At 38.2% G+C, this 18,183-nt stretch overlaps 1 protein-coding gene across 6 annotated transcripts in view; it reads right to left on the bottom strand.

The window, feature by feature from the left end:
- Positions 1 to 4,294: 4,294 nt before the first annotated feature.
- LOC117010960 (FERM domain-containing protein 3-like) overlaps positions 4,295 to 18,183 on the bottom strand; it is a 134,643-nt gene continuing 120,754 nt past the window's right edge. For all 6 annotated transcript variants that reach the window (XM_033086103.1, XM_033086101.1, XM_033086099.1 and 3 more), the window contains one exon: positions 4,295 to 7,737. In XM_033086103.1, coding sequence (XP_032941994.1) covers positions 7,142 to 7,737 — 596 coding nt within the window. In that variant the 3' untranslated portion in view covers positions 4,295 to 7,141. The remainder of the gene's footprint in view (positions 7,738 to 18,183) is intronic.

The raw sequence follows: 18,183 nt of genomic DNA on the forward strand, positions 1-18,183 counted from the left end.
AATTTGCACATATTTTGCAATATTACAGACTTTAAAAAATTGGTCATGCTGTCCAGTAAACAGTATTCAGGAATAAGTTGTGCATGTTTTACAACTCAGGCGCTATGCTGAACTTTAGTACAATTGTTTGTTGTACATCCAGAGTGTGTACTAAATTTGCACGAGAGGTGAAAGCAGAAGAGGGGCTTTGGAAATGACATTTTGACAGGTGGAGCTTTCTGCCTTGGGGAGGGCAACTGCCTAAATCAGAACAGCAAAGGAGACTTTGATCAGAAGAGCAACGTACATGAAGGAGGAAGTCATGAGTACTGGCAGTAGAAATTCTGTTTTCAGCCTCTGAGCTCCCTTTCCCACATGAACTTGCCTGCTGTGCTATTGTAAGGGCACTTACAATAGTACAGCTATGGGGCACTGTGACAAAGGCTGCTCACACATTTAAAGATGAGTTCTTTCTCTGAGCACTGATAGCACTTCAGCTCTTTAGAAATGTGATATTTTATCTCATTTCTGAGGTTCCAAAAAATAACTTTTTGGGAAAACAATGTGTGTGGGAAAGGGCAGGGGGAATCGGTGAAAAGGATGTCCCACACATCTGAGACTGCAAAAGTTGTGGGGACATAATAATGGTCTTAAATAGATAGTAAGTAACATTTCTGGTGAGCTGTCCAAGGAAAATACAAGTCAGCTATGCTGGCTTAACAGTAGGTTGAAATTTCAAGAGCAAATTAGACAGCTATGAAGCAAAATTGACTCAGTCTATTTTTCAAACCAGTTGATGTTTATTTTGGTTTTACGCCCATTAGTGCAGCAGAGATATTTCATTACATTGTCTTTGTTATTACAGTTCCCTGTGTTCATATCAGGATCTCAGGCAGAAAAGGCACATGCCATGAGCTAGGCAAAGCCAGTAAAGCAGTGCTGATGGTCACTTGTGCTACTGTGTTGGGCATATCAAGTGTTTATACACCTGAGTGAGGATTACAGCTGTTGACTTAGCTCTCAAGAAGGACATTTAAGCAAACTTGGTGCTGAGAAGACTACTTTAGTTTTGGCTATGTTGAAGTCTTTTTCCATATCCAAAGTGTGTGTCATTGTTTTCATACAGCCCTATCTCAGGGAAGAACCATCTGAATATCCAAAAATCTAAAGATTTTTTGAGAAAAACACATTAGATGACATTTGAGTTTCTGTTGGGAGGTTCATTGCACTAGGAGTTAATTCAAAAGTACCTGCAACCTTATCAAAACTTCTCTTTAGGGAATTATTCATGTACAAATACTAGAATAAAAAAATATTTTAAAATTTATTTAGAACTAGACTTTCAAGAGATACTGTATGCAGTAGAGCTTTTCATTACATATTTGAAATAAGATATATAGTATTACAAATAAGAGGCTTTCCATACAGCTCTTTCTAGAAATAGGTGCCCTATTCAGTCAACATATTTAATAATTCATCATTCTTCTATCAAAGAAATACTTACTATTATTATACATACTAATTACTATAACATTTATTAATACTTACTAATTATATACTTCTTGTACATTTAAATATATATTTAAATCTTTATATATAATTAAATAGATTTAAAGAATACACTGAATTATTCTTCAAAGAAATATGACCTATTTCACCTGGATTTTTAGTCCATTTAAACCAATGAAGTTTTTTCATCTTTTCAACTAGCAATTAGTAGGTAGTATTTGCTCATCGTGACACTGATGAAGATTCTGGGAGGCCACCTTGCTTCTCCAAAGTATCTGCCATCTCATGAGCTCAACAAACATTTCTTCTGTGAAATTAAAAGTGAGGTAATATGGGAAAGGTCAGAAAGAAATAAATAGAACAGGTAAATTTTCAAGCATATGTTGAATTTTTATTTTTATAACTATATTTTATACTCCAGCACTGTATGATGCTGAAGCAGAAATTAATGCCTTATTGTTCTTCAGTGTAACACACAAGCACTGAGCTGTGGTTGTTTAGAGCAGTTGAGATGTATGTGTGATGAGTGTGATGAGTTGTGCCACAGCGATAAATTCATACTACACCCTTAAGCATCACAGGGACAAATAGTGCCCATGCTTTCTAGGAGTGAGCTACAAGATCTGTGGGCAAACTGTGAACCTTTGTAACAGTGGAAAATAGGATTGCTTCAGGGTGTTCATCTGGCTGAGATGAACATCAATCACTTGCCTTTACAGAAAGAAACCCCAAGTACGACAGCTTCTAAATGTCACAGCAGCTCCCTCAGATTTCTGAAGATGAGCTGATGAGGAAACCACTTTTGTAAAGAGGCAAAATGACTATAGCATCAGTCTCATAGTATGGCATTTAGCAGCTGTGACAGCTGAAATCTTCACAGGGTGTCTCAGACCTATGTCTTTTTCCATATAAAATGACAGCTTTAAGGGAATCTTCAGCAAATCCACACAAACAGAAGAGAGAATTACTTCTTTTGGGATTTAAACACAACAAAAGCCAACACAACCAAACAAAATGTTAAGAAATGTACTTTGACTTCCAGATGAAGCTTCTCACCTTCTGGTCCTTGTGATCTCCAGTTTGGGCGATCTATCTGTTGTGAACAACTTACAGTGACCATAAGCACTGAAAAATGCAGTCTGATTTCTTCAAATGCACCTCTGGCATGACATTTCGGTGAGTTGTAATTTTAGAGAAATTTGTGTGATGATTCAGAAAGAAGTTATGGCAAATACTGGGTTTCTACCCAAAGTAAAAGTGCTTTGTTTTACAAAGGCTAGTTTCATAAATTATAGTAGGGACTTCAGAATGCAAACAATGTTGTTTAATCATATGTTAAAGAAGGAACGCAACCTCTTTTAAAGGCTGTATTACAACCTACATCCTATTAACTGAATAAATAGCTCTGCCTGTACTATGTACTCCTGGATTTTACGTTTCAAATTGCCAGAGTGTATTTAGATTTTGGCACTTTATATACAGTACAGTAATATCTTAATCTAAAGCTTTTATTTGTTCAGGAAGTAGTGTCTATTACTCTTAGCTCCCCAGAATAATAATCGATTGCTTCATTGCAATTGACTGTACATTTCTTACCAAATATTTTTGCTCTGTCAGAGCTCCAAACTAACTCAATGTAAGGCAGCACAGCTTTTCCTACATAACAGTCTAGCAAGACCTGCCTCTGAAAGGTTGCAACTGTATGTCCACGGCCAGGGCCTGACTGTAAAACTAACCCCTCAGTTTTTACTCTGTGTGCCAGTAATTTTATCTCAGGAATCTGACTCACACCTATCTGGTAACCAGGCAAACCAATAGTCTCTTGATAAATGAGCCTGAGACCATGTTAATAACATCCTATTTTAAAGTACAGTAATTTCACGATTATAAGCCACACAATTTTGACTAAAGTTTTGCTCCGTATCCGGAAGTGCGGCTTGTAATCCAGAACGGCTAATATATGAACAATGTTCTAAAAGCTGCCAACCCAGAAGTGTGAGCCCGTGGCAGCCCCAAGCCGAGCTGGAGCCTGGCCGGCCCCGGCAGAGGCGGAACCAGCGGCGCGGGGGTGGCCAGCAGCATGGGGGGGGTGGTGAGCGGCGTGGGGGGGGGCGTTGGCAGCGCGGGGGGGGGCCAGCAGAGCCGGGGCCAGCCGCACGGGGAAGCCTGGCGACACAGGGCCACCCGGCAGCGCAGGGGAGCCCAGCGCCACGGGGGAGACCAGTGGCGTGGGGGAGCCCAGCAGCACAGGGGCCGGCAGAGCCGGGCCAGGGTAAGCAAACGCGGCGGCAGTGGTGCAGGCGGTGGGTAGGGGTGAGCGAGCCTGGCAGTGGCAGCAGCACTGTCCGTCCGGCCCTGAGCGGCCCTGCTGAGTGGCAGCGCCCTGCTGGGCCACCCAGCCCCATTGGCAGCCCCAAGTGGGCCAAGCCTGCCGGGCCCCGAGCCGAGCCAGTAAACTCCACAATCCCGCGATTCTGTTACTAATTGGCAACTTTGTGAAAGTTGCACACGGATCCTCGCTGCGAACGAAAGTGCGGCTTATAATCCAGTGCGGTTTATACACAGAGGAAGAACGAAACGTTGCCAACACTCCGGAAATGCGTCTTATAATCAGGTGTGGCTTGTAATCGTGAAATTACTGTACTTTTTAGTATCTCACCAACTGATGAGTAAAAAAATCATATTGAAAACATTGTAAGAGTCATAAGAAATTGTACTATATTATGTTCCAAGTACTTTGTGACAAAAAGTATTATTTGCAGAAAATCTTTCCCCATAAGAACTGCCATAACGATAGAAAGCTTTTCTCCAGTGTAATTTTATTAGGGATTCCTGCCATCATATCAACATACAAAACAATCAGGATGTTGACATATAGAAATGTGAAATTCACTGTACAAAGATAAGGCTCAAGTTACAGGTATATTTTCCCCTTACACTCCATGAAATAAAACCATTTTTAATTCTTCCCAGAGTTGTGTTTATAAATGTTAGACAAACCACAAAATATATTTCAAGTACATAACATTTTACAATATATCCAAGCACAGACAGAATTACACAATACTGTACCTATAGACACTCCATAGTCCAAGTCTGTCATCTTTACTAGTAGAAAGCTGCTACTCTCTCTGAATGTGCCCAGCCACGTCCTTCTGTGTGTGACATGGTCCTGGCCTTTAAGTTATAAGACTCTCATCACTTTTAGTTAAATTATTTTGATAAACCAGAGAATATAGGAAGGAAAGGTAAGAATTTTAAAAGGCCAGGTCTGAATACATGCACATGGTTAGTAAATGCAAGCATGTGTGCACACTTGCATTTAACCCTACATAAAACTTCACTGCACTGCACAATTGTTGAGAGTACATTCTCATGCAACTGAGCTATTTTCTGATTCTGATTTCTAAGAGTTAAATCAAGCATTACAATACTCCTACTTCTGGAGTCCTGTAATTCAAGTCTATTGTATCCAACTTTTTTTTTTTTTAAAGTGATTATCAGATTTCTAGGAAGTTGTATGGAACCATGTCTTCACAGTCCAGCAGGATGCCTGCTCTCACATCCTTCATCATTGAAAACACCTTTTCTGACCCCTTTGTTTAGCAACAATGCAAATGAGTAATTTCCATGTAAGATCAAAGGTCTACATTTGTTCACTCTCCATTTCTATTAGGCTGAATGGTTATTACCTTGTGGGAAAGGATCATTTAGCTGCAAGTAGCATAGGAAGAAATAGACAATAAATAACTAATCATAAGTGATTCTTCTGGGAAACAGATTAGCAAGGATAAAGACAATAAAAAACACAATTGTTTAGTTTAGTCTGTTGATGGGGAGATGAATAGCAATCCAAAAGTTTTCAGCTGAGGAAAGGAACTCCTAAGCCCTGTAACTGTTTGTCTTTTAAAAACTGGACAAGATTGGAAGGGAAGGAAAAATCCTCGATGAAAATTGTAATTTTAAAACTAGACACTTGCAAAGGCTTACAAGAGAAAATCAAGCAAAAGAGATTTCCTGATATTGGAACTAATAGAATTTATTTAGTAGGAATTAGACATATGGTTACAATGTGTTAAATGCACATCTAATAAAATAGCCTCAAATATGTCTCCAATTCATAAAGGTCTAAGCAGGAGAAAGAGTCTGACACCAAAATTGCTTCATTTAAATATGAAACAAGGATGCACTAAGATTGTGGGAGAAGAGGAATAAAAACTTTTTTGTCTTAAATACAACCTCTGTGATATATTTGAGGGCCTTCAAATAGTCTCAGCATTGACAGGATTTTATGTAAGTATATTCGCTAAGCTATATTGTGGAATACCTTTAGATAAAACCATGTTACACAAAACAGCATTAGATCTTGTAAGTGGGCTCATAATAACAAGGAATGAGGGTAAGTATGATGCTACATGTGAAAGGAAGTATATAGTATGCACAGAAAATATGTTGTCTTAGAGATTAGTCATAAAGGGCATCAAGCATGAAGATGCATCTCTTAAAGTCTTTAAGCCTTTAAATGTGAGCCAGTAGATTATTTTATATCAACTGTACACCCTAATGCTTTGCTTTTTTAAAAGAAGTATGAAAAATTATTCCTTTTTCACCTTTTCATCCTCTTTGTGATTTTTAAAAGTAGCTTGCTCACCTACTGAATTGTTTTTGGGTCCTTTTTTTTCTTTTTTTTTCTTATTTTTCTTTTTTTTTTTTTTTTTTTTTTGCTACTTACTATTATTGTCTCCCGTTATGTACAATAATCTACATTTAGACTGAAGATTTAATCTTTCTCTAAACATACTGGGACTATCTTGTAAGGACTTTCTACAGAACTGATAAAATGGAAGACAACCTGACAGGTAAGAGGAAGGATCATTTCAGTTCTGCTCACTTCCCCAAGCTTTAGAACGGTGCCTTTCAGAAATTCTTTTGCATACTTGCTGTCATTTCACCTCCCCCAGGCAGCCCCTACTGAACTTGAGTGAACTTTCTGTGTGTTTCCCAAACACAGTCCCTTTATATAGAGCTACATTAAATTCATTCATTCTCCAGCCCTAGTTTAAAAACAAATAACTGGTAAAACACTAAAAACACCCTACATGCCCTTCTGCATTATTCTTACCAATGTACATTTAAATAACACCATTAGTTGTCTTTTACTAAAAATTTACCAAAATATCTTAAACACATAAAAATTTAAAAAAACAAACAAACAGAAAAACAAACAAAAACCAAAAACCCAGCATAAACATTGCTTGTATAGGCATTGGTTAGAAGAGATTGTTGCACTAAGGAGTATATTCAAAAATGTTTTCTTTCAATATCATCAGTTATAGTGTCATGGATTGAAAGGTTAAGGACAACAAAACTTATTGTGACCCTATCTTATATAATGCAATAAATGAGCTGGAAGTCTGAAATGTAATTAAAATAAAACTGCATTTTGGTTATTGAAAGGTGACTGTATAAGTTGGTAACTAAAATGGCAATGTAAGTATGTGAAGGGAACTGAAGAACCTGCAGAGTCTGTAACAAAACTGTACATAAAGATATGATGGCAGCTGCCAACACATGGGCCCAGGGGCACTATGGAAAGCTGTCACTAACTGAAATTTTGAATATAGCCCTTAGTTGTATCATATTCATGTAAAATTTAAAAGCCGCCCAGCATATCACGGATGAAGTTTATTTTGCAAGCCATCCACTGCCTAAGGGGGCAGTAATATTCGATATGAAACTGCTGAAACTCCGGTGTCTGGCGGATTTCATGAAGGAAAGAGATTTGAAGGTCTGACTCCAAGAGAACAAGGAAAAGGGGGAACACAAACAACAATAGTCCAAGACCCACAAGAAAAAGTCTGGAGAAACTCTTCACAAAAGCATTCACCTCTATGTTGCCCATTAGAAAGTCATAGCTCCACCTCAGGGCTCTCCGAGTTTCTTTCAGTTCTTCCTCCTCTGCAATTAAAAATGCATTTTCATCTGCTTCAAGTTCCTCAAATGAATCGGTATCATCTTTCTCATTCTCTGCTCTTGGACAGGTATCAAAAAGCATGTTGATCTCATCATCAACGGGTGTGGGCAGCAAGCTGGCACTTGGATTGTATACCAGCTCTGAGATGGTTAAGGGTTCCTCTTTCATCTTCTCTTCCTGTTCAATGGCAAGATCAACATCCTTCCCAGTATCCTTTACTGGAGAGCTTGATGTCACAGGTACTGAAATCTCCTCTTCCTTTGGCAGTTGGATACCTGAGAAAATGACATTGAAACAATGGTACTAAACTTCTCACAGCCTAGTAGCAAACGTCAGCCTTCCAATAGTAACATCTAACAGATGTATGGGAAGAAGATTCTGCAATAATTTTGCATATTAAAACCAGACTGTACACAATTAACAAAAACTGGAAAAGCTTTTTGAAAGGGACAGTATCTTTACAACACTGTAGTACATCAGATCTGCTAAAGAGGGTCTGATACAGCTACCAAGAATAATAATGTAATGCAAACCAGAAAAGAGAGCAGCTTATTATCTGATTTCTGGTATAAATTAATGCTGACTACATGTGTGACTTGATGCTCTTTGTATAATATTAACAATTATAACAACAACAACAAAAACTACCAACTCTCCTTGCTTTGAGATGAATGGGTGCGGTAAGATAATAGCTAAGGTTGAGAATAGAGCATGACATTAAAAGGACACACCAGATTATCATGATAAATTCATGTTAAAAGTAAAAAGAGAAAAAGGAGAGGATTGATGATATGAGGATTAGATATCATCAGAACAGCCTTCCAATAGCCTTCCTCATCAGTAAAAAAAGCTGATTCTCCTGTCTTTTTTTTTCTTCTTTAGTTTTTTTCTCTCTTCTCTAAATTTCTCTCTCCCCTTCACAGATGAGACTTTCTCATGACACAACTCTCTGATCAAGTCCTTTCGTCCCAAAGCTTACTTTCATTTTTCCAGTCTAACAGCAACAAGTCTGCAAATAAGTCTAGCTGTTTGCAGCTCCATCAATACTTCAGTGACTGCCGTTAGTTGTCAGTCGCAAGAAAGGAAAGGAGGACAGCTGGGCAACAGACCTGCCTTACAAAACAATGTTAAGACACCTCCTCATGGAAATTTCCCTTTTTGAGCATTCAAAATGGCCTAGACAGGTCTCTTCCCATGCAATTTGTTATCTTTTCCTTGCTCTCTAGACCTCACCGAACATGGTTCCAGATGAGTTTTCACATTTTGGTCAAAGGACCAAAAAGACAATTTCTGCTTCCTTTCATTTCATCACTGAGCAAAGTAGCCTGGGTTAGCATCTGATTTTTTTTCTTCCTGAGCTGGCTTGTCATGTGCTCCTGTGGAGATGTTACCAGCTATCCACATTACCAGGGATGAAGAAAGAGGGCAGGACAGTTCCTTTCAGCAGCAAATGTACATAGATGAATTGAAACCTTGTCCTCAATAATTATTAGTTCAATAATTTAATTAGTCTTAATTTTTGTAAGTTTGATTTTACTTCATACCTAATAATTCCTTGCCTCAACTACTCTGTCCTCTCTTATCACAGCCAATTTAGAAATTCATCACATTTCATCATGAAACTTTTTTTCTGGAACTTAATTGTCTACACCAGTCTTTACATTAAGAAATACACTTGCTACAGCCATCAAGAGGAGGATACAAACCAACTGAAATGAGATACAACAGTGTATGAACACCAAGAAATGAGAACCGATTTGGAGCCTCTTTCGCCTAAGTAACAGAAGGTAATGCTGGGTCATCAAACCATACTCAGTTACTTGAGAGTATAGCCACGATACATAAAATTGCAAAAGCCAACATTGTTTAATTCTGGAACCCAGAATTAAGAATCAACACATTTCTTCAGACACACAGTACTACCACTTGATTCTCAAATATGATTTTCAATTATTCTTAGTATGAGTAAAATTTAAATTGAGCCACTTAGACATTTCAAAATGATTGAAAGCACCCAACTTTACTCTCCCAAATTTGAGAATTTTGGCCATAGGCCTCTCTATGGCAGCAAGGTCAGTAATATATCTTCATCATGTTTCTCATCATAGAGGACAGCTGTAGCCACCACAAAGAAAGGTCACCCCAATTTATAATTCTTGAGCCAACCCTTCCTCCTCAGAGTAAATTTCAGCTTGCAAAAAATACATAGCAAACACTAACAACATATATTAATTTTCATTAAATCTGTATTTTTTCCAACTAAATGGCAAACTTCTATGAGGTTAACCTGTTGATAGAAGGCAACAGAGGAACCTTTTCATGTGAGTGTTTTAGTTTCCTGAAGGGTTTGTATGAAAATTGTAATGTGTTGCAGCTCTAAAGCACACATCAAATTTACATTCCACTATTTCATTTCAACTGCTAAGAATTTTGAACTCCTTTATTTGTTATGGAAATTTATTAAATCAAAGTAACTGCATTTCATATCAGTCAAATACTAGTGTAAATCAATACTTGAATATTTTGAATGAGCAATAAATGCTACTGCAAGTGCATTTGATATTTAAAAATAATTAAATCTATAAAGCTGGGGTTTTTTGCCACTTCATATTCTCTGTAGCAGCATGTTTTTTAAGTCACAGAATGAGGAAAGAACAAGCTATTAATCAGGGGCAACATGACTGATTCCAGCAAAGTTTCAGCTATCTTGCAATATATAGATCAGTATGTCAAGCCATTCATAGTTAGATGGTTTCAAAAGACATAACTGTAAAATCATTATGGCAAATATAATTTACAAAGCTTATGTAGGCCTAAGAATATCACATTAAAGTCCCAAAATTCCACACTACAATGAATATTCCAGCAACACAAATTTAAGAGAGAAGAAAGTTTTTGGATTTTTTACTTTTCAGGTAGCCCTCAAGCGATCCAGTTATCTGAAGTAATAAAATCAAGTTAAAAGAAAAAAAAATCCTCAAAATATTCCAGTGGAATAAAATAGAATATGAAGGTTAAAACAAGCCCAACTCTTTAATTATTTTATTATTCTACTGCAAAACCTTTGCTTCTATTCATACATAAAAATTATTTTGGTACTGCCTTTATAACAGATTTTACAAAATTTGTTGGCACAATAGTTAAAATTTATGTGGTGTTCAGATTTAAAGTTGAGAATTAAATTACGTTTGAGAAGAACTACTTCTTTCCATTCTTTACTTTATAGTCTTACTGGCAATTTGCAATCCATAAATCAGAAACTTCTAATACAAATTACTGGAATATCAGGTAAACAAACTCAGATTTATTTCTTATATTTCCACAGCAAAAGTTTGCTATAATTTTCTGGCAACTAACAAATTTATCAAAGCCAGAGATCTCATTATCCTAGGTGAAACTCAGTATTCCTCTTCCACCAAATACTGTGATTGCCCCAAATCAGGAATGTGAACTGCTGGGTAAGACATGAGACTACTGTGGTCATCTGCTGTGAACATGAACGTGAAAGAGATGCCATAAATGTTGTCAGCTGCTAGTATTTCTACAGGGGCCAAAATCAGCAGCTGAGGATTAACAAAATAAAGGGCAGCTCTGGCTCCACCATTCTTAAGAAGCTGCAGTTGCTGGGAGTACAGCACTCCGGAAAAATGTCTGCTTATTTAAAAATTCAGTTCACACATTGTCTGTTGGCCGGATATCCTGCACATGGCTTTTCTCACCAGAAACACAGTTACACACCTGTAACAGCTTTTTACATTGCAGAAATAAACAAGTATGAATATACCTTCATTTTAAAGATAGAAACGGAAAATTAGATATGGTCCAGAGAGAACAGTGCTAGGAACATTTCATACACACATGTAAACAATAGAGGCCAGCCAGGCTGCAATTAGGAGGAATCCTTCTTGTCCTTCTTACTTCTTCCTCTAGAAATATCATGTATCCTTTGTTTATTTTCCATGTGGACAAAATTCATTTGTACTATGAATAGAATGACCTTTCAGAAGGAAGGAGAAAGTATTTTCTCACATTAACAAGGTGCTAGAGTGTCACAAAGCAAACACAGAAAAATGAAACAGACTTTGGAATTGCATTGAATTTAAATATTTCCCTACACTGGATCTATATCAAGCAGGATTTGCATCACAGCCAGACCTCGTGCCCTCAGAGACAGGAGGTCACAGATTTGTACCCACATCTCGTCCCCATAAAAGACACCTGTTGTAGCTTTGCAAGAGGAGTTAATCAATGACAGTTTATAGTAACTGTTTTTTAGGCAGTGACCTGGCCTTTCTGCTGGCCATTACTGTTTGTTTTAGTCTAATGGGAACTTCTAGAAGGGAGCAAAGCCCTGTCCAGTTGCCAGTTCATATGAGCTGCATGTTTGTGGCATCAGAGCTTGCCTCCCAGCTGTTTGTGTCATGGTGTTCAATGTTACAGCTAGTACAGGCAGTGAAGGCCACTGCTCTGCTTTTCACACCCCACAAAGGGCACCCAAAGCACAGAGGCAGAAGCAGAGCAGAGCACACTGCATCGCAGGCATTCGGGGATGCCTGTCTTCAATCTCCTTTTGGCCAGAGCTGTTGATCCTTTTCCAGAAGCAGGATTAAGCCGCAACAGGACTGAAGGAAGCATCAGGGAGAGACAACTGTGTATCATGGGAGCAGGAATGAGAAGGCAAGACACATCTGTCAGCAGTTCAGAGAAAGCAGGACCTGGTGATGGAACTGCAGTGACTCAGTGTCCAGCACCACGCCAAGAACAGTGAGGCTGAAAAGAGCCAAGTACTGATGTGAAAGCTTAGCACCCAAGCAAAAGGGCAAGCGGGACATTTCAGCATTTCCACTTGGAGGGGTGACCCCTCCTGACAGAAGGCAGCATGGCTCTGAAAGGGTCAGTGGGGTTCTCCCGAGGAGTCATATACACATATATATTTTGGGGGGTTTTTTTGCATGTCTACTTCAAAAGGAATGACATACTATGAACAGTACTACAAAATCAAGGTGTTTAAGAACGGATGTGGACCCAACATACAAATCTCTTATGATTGGTGTCATTATATTAAACCAACAAGACGTCTTGCATCTCTTTGGAGCCAGTATTAAACCTCTGAGATGTAAGAATACAAAACACATGTCAATAATAATGCTTTTCCAATTTTGCTACTATTTTTGAATCAAGGGAATTAGGTGCATTCTCATAGATCCTACTGTTTCCCCTGAGTGGCAAATTCAAGAAGCAAAGACAACCAGGAGCTGTTGGTACTCAGAGATAAATGACAGCAAGAAGCCGTTTCTCCTGTATCTACTGCACTCACTGCTTTCCAATTTTCCAATATCAAAAGAGTAACAATATTCTAATCTTTGTCAGAACATTTTCAGTTAATTCTTTGATTAAAAATTAGTTTCTGAAATGAAGACTCAATGCAAAGATTTAATACAGGTTAGTAAAAACTGAAATAATTTAACCTATAGGTGCCCAAATATCAAAAGCAAACAGTACTAAAGAAAGCATGGAAAAACAAATTTTAAAATGTCTTACAAGATTGGACATATTTACTAACAGGGGGGCAATAGATCTTTGGCAAAGGAATTTCCTAAAAAACCACCGCTTTTCTGTCCAAAGCAATACTGAATGCTTTTTGTTGCTTGGGTTGCACTCCTCTTGTGTGCAAAACTCATTGAAGTAAAAAGTTGAGCTGTCTCAGCTACTGCATTCAGCGGACATTCAAAATCTACTACCTTCTACTTTAACAACTATTTAGTTTTGTCATAAATTACTACAGTTTCAAAGTATTTCCCCCCACCTCTGTCCCAGAAAAATACAAAGGCAAAATTCCAGTCCATTATTCATTGCCGATTAACAAATAAATCCACAATTTTCTGTAAGACATACAAAAAATTTATGTTTTGTCTCATTCATTCTCCACTTACAACTTCACTCTTGTCAGTAATTTGTCCTTATTCTCTGCTGTACATGTCATTTACATGTACAAGTACAATTTAATTGTACAAGTACAATTCCTTTCCAAGAGACAGTTATTATACATAAACTAAAGTAAGAGGGTTTTAAAAAGGGGTTTGAGTAAAATAAATGTAAATTTACCAGCCCTTCTGGCTGTGATCTTGGAGCCATGCCGCAGTAAACGAATGCATACTTCCTTGTTGCAGTGGTTAACCATCCGCAAATGAATGCTTCTCTTGGTTTGGATTTTTACAAGACATTTCACCATTTTGACTATTAATTCCTCTTCTCAAGGTCTTGTAAAAGCTCTAGCCATACCAGCTTTGACCTTTTATTAAGTTCCCACTGAGTTTTAAGAGACTAACACAAGTCGCTCTCAATGAATCAAATGACAAGCTTCTAACATGGCCAACAAAAATATCCCAGCAGGGAACAGAATCAGAGGTTATTTTTAAACGTTTCCAAATGCCTCGTAATGTACAATACAAACTTTCACAGCACCCATCTCAGTTAGCAGTTGCTAGCATAACAGCTGAACCACACACAGAGGCATAAAAATATCTAAGGCACAAAAACATAGTGCAGTTAAAAAAGAGGCCAGCATTCATAGTCCCATTATTTTTTAAAAAGCTTTAATATGCCAGTAATGTCAGTTCCCCATCACTACCTGAAAATTATTTCTGAAACTCATAGACACAATGGTAAAATCCTATGCTGTGCTTACAAACCTTAGTCACAAAGCCAACCAGTGAGATGAAAACACATTCATTTCTAGTCTAGAATGAAAACTGACCTGCCCATGTAAAAACAAGAACAGAACATTTATAACTGGGAAAAAAAATTTCTCTCTTTACATATGAGTCCCACCTGGGGACAGTTGTTGGACAGATTCTTATTCACTAGAAGGAAATGTTGTTTCAGAAGGCTGGGCACTTCCCTGTTCCTGTCCAGCAGAGATACACAAGTTCCCAAAAAAAACATGATGCTCCTGTGCTGGCTGCTGCTAACTCTAGCTGGAAAGTAGAAGGTAACCATATGCATAACCCCAAGCTATCCTAATAGGAAAGAAACTCTTTCCTGATACACCTAAGCCACAGAGAAGAGGTAAACTGGAAGGATTGTACTCATGGGGATATATAGTCTCTCACTTCCCAGAATACCCATCTGTAGTGTTTGTGACATGTTGTGCTATCTGAATCTTCATTAACTGACACCCTTGTTCTCCATGTACCAAAAAATCAGTGATATGCATGAAAATATGTGGGAAAAAGAGGAGTAGGGGAGGGAGTCCTGCAAATGTCTATTTTATGCTCAGATATTTCTCTCATAAAAGACATCTGCTTCAATGAAGCTTTTGGAAAGCATCTTTATGGTGGCTGCCTTCCTCACACAGCCTGTATAGAACAAATATCCAGTAGAGGAAATGTTTACTCCTTCCTCCGCTGGAGCAAAGATTTCTCCCTTTCCTTTTCTGCAAGCACTTTCTTGTGGGTGTGAGGAAAGATGAAGTACCTCTTCCTTTCTCCATTTTATCACCCCTTCAAAAGTAGAGTTCTGTCTTCTTTTCTCACTTTTATTCTCATAACTGTTATAGAAACCTAAACAGGATCATTAAATTCTAACTAAAAGGGGTTTACTCTTGTTTGTGTACATGGCTAAAAAAACTGGAAAGCATGAATTGTTACAAAAATCTAACCACCAACGTATTCAATACGTAAAGGAAGGCCTATACAAGGACTTAAGTGTCAGCCAGACAAGGTTGTGAAAGATTTCCGACATCGGAAACATTTCCAAATGTCTCATAACATACATTGCAAACTTCCAGAGCATCCATCTCAGCTAGCAGTTGCCAGCATAACAGCTGAACCACACAGAAGCATGAAAATATCCAAGGCGTCAAATCTTAGTGCAAGGGAAAAAAAGGCCAGTGTGTTCCTGCATAATGATGTTGGGAAGTAAAATCTACCATTTGTCTGTCATGTGACCATGCTTATGCAAAAGAGAAATGACTGTGTAAATTTCAAATCACTCCCCATAGTTTTATCTACTTATAACTAAGGGAGGAATCTTAAAATCCTACAGCTGACTCAGAAACTGCTGGTCTATACTAACTCTCAGTAAGAACTATCTAAAAAAATTTAAATAGTTGTACCTACAAAAGCATCACATGCCTCTCCTCTACAATGAAATCTTACACAGCTGAGTACCTTCACAGAGACAGATAATCAGACTGAAGGTAGCAGGTGTGTGCTCATTCAGTACATAGAATCATTAAGGTTGGAAAGATCATCAAGTCTGTTAACCAGCACTGCTGTGTTCACCACTAAACCATGTTTCCAGGCACCACACTCCAGGCCTTTTGAACTCTCCAAGGAGGTTGATTCAACCATGTCCCTGGACAGTTTGTTCCAATGTCTGACCATCTTTTTGGTAAGGAAATTTTTCTTATATCCAAATCAAACTTTCTCAGATGCAATGTGAGGCCACTTTCTCTTGTCTGTTATTTATTATCTGGGAGTCAAGACCAATCAATCTGCACCTGGCCGCTCATCCTTTCAAGGAATTGTAGAGATTGATAAGGTCACCCCAAGCTTCCTCAAGACTAAACAAGATCCCCCATAGGACTTGTGCTCCAAACACTGCACTCACACCAGTGTCCTTCTCCAGACATTCTCCAGGCCCCCAATCTCTTTCTTATAGTGAGGGGCCCAGAACTGAACACAGGATTTGAGGTGCAGCCTCACCAGCACCGAGTATAGCTCAGTGCTTGCTCCATATGTAGTTGAATTGCATGCATTGTACTTCTTGTAGTGCTCCTATATAGATTCTGTGACTGTCTTCTTTTACTGTCTCATTTTGGTGAGACAAATTACTGCCTGTGGTGATCACTTGTCAACTGTTTTGCAGGTGGTAGTCCATTGTCTCTGGATTTTATAGCACCAGATGCTATCACAGCTTCACTTTTAGTAGACCATTAAAAAAAAAAAATGCAAAACCCTGCCTCTCCAGTCAGAGGATATTAATGTGCTTTTGACAAAGTGATGAAAGCTTCTTTTTGGTCACTTGATGCTTCTGTGCTGAGACATCATGCATGAATTATTGCTCTGATAACATTGACTTTTGCCCTTGGAGCGAAAAAAATGAAAGTATGCTTCACTGGGCCAAGACATATACAAAGGTAACAAGCCTATTTCATGTCTATAGCGCACCAAAAGCAGTTTCCCAAGGCAGTTGTGTCAGTCTCAGACCTGGATGCCTCCCCATCCTTATGTCCTTCTCATGCCCTTACCCCAATACAGGACCTTGGTAGACCCTCTTGCTGAGCCACTCAAATGTTGAGTCAGGCAATAATAGGACACTGCACAGTTGAGAGGTCTTTTGTTTGGATTTTTTTGGTTTTTTGTTCTAATTCAGTCTGCTTTTGTTATTGAGTTTGGTTTGTTTTTGCTGTTGTTGTTTTGAATTTATTTTATTTACTAGTTTTTTGGGGGTTTTTTGGGTTTTTTTAACTCCTTTTACCCGTTCACACTGGTATGATTAGTGCTGGTGCAAAGGAGAATGTGGGAATCCACAGAAGTGATGTTGGGAAGGGAGCCAGTATCACTGTTGGAGAGCTGAGATCAGTTTGAGCTGCAATTTGATAATATGGCCAAATTTTCTGCAGGAAAAGACTGTTAACTTAGCAGCTGGTGATATTTAACAACATATAAACATATAAAGTATGTAGTTAAATACCACCAGCAAATATGTCTATTAGCTCATCATAGTAACAACAATCTGTCGGACTGAAAGGAAATGTAATTTTCAAACTTGCATAACACAAACAAGAACTGCCTGGTGAGCATATAGCAATAAGACACCAGTTTCCAGAAACGGATTTCATTGCCTAGAGTTGTAAGTGTAGTTACAGGATGCAAACAAAGACGTGTAGCTGTACGCAGCAAGCTGTTGTTACACCCTGCAGTGGTGACAGCTGCCCAGAGGAAACACAGCGGTGGTACTTGGCTGCTAGAAGGCAAATTCTCAGATACATGTATTTCACAGCAGAGGTAAACAAGTAACTGTTAAAACTAACAGCTGCTACTACTAATTACAATGAGGAATGCACACAGACAATGTAATTTACCCTGTGCTTGCTACATTCAGTGTCCAAACTCCCAAGAATGAACAAAACATGTTCATACAACTCCTATGAAATAAAATCAGGACATACTCCCATGAAAATGAAGATACTCAGCTATTTTCTCTTTCCCATTGATCAAAACAAAGCAACAGCAAAGATCATATTTCCCTACCTCTCAAACAATTATCTCACTACATCTCAAGCAAGAACCAGGGTCAGATTTTGTTTGATTGGCTTCATTTTTATTAGGACAAAGGCAATTATGCTCATTTGAGCTGCCAATGGTGTTCATGTCATTTTTTGTAGTGACCATTTCTCAAAAAGAAAGGTGTTCAATGTGATATTTAAAATATCAAGAAATACAGAAATACATGGAAAACACTGTTCTACAGAATAAATTGAAGCTGATCTTCCAATAGCATCCCTTTTTGTCAAGGAAGATAAATTAACAGATCTTTTATAGCTGATCTTCAAAAAATGTCCTTTTTTGGTCAAGGAAATTAAATTAGCAGACTAAAGCAGAAAGAAAGAAATATAAAAGCAAAGGAAATTGAGAAAAACAAAACATCCAGCAGTAAACTGCCTGTTTTCACTCCTGAGTGACTGCTGACTATTAGAAAAAGGTGCCGTCTTG

Source organism: Catharus ustulatus, chromosome Z (assembly GCF_009819885.2).
Source record: "Catharus ustulatus isolate bCatUst1 chromosome Z, bCatUst1.pri.v2, whole genome shotgun sequence".
NCBI classification, from domain to species: domain Eukaryota; kingdom Metazoa; phylum Chordata; class Aves; order Passeriformes; family Turdidae; genus Catharus; species Catharus ustulatus.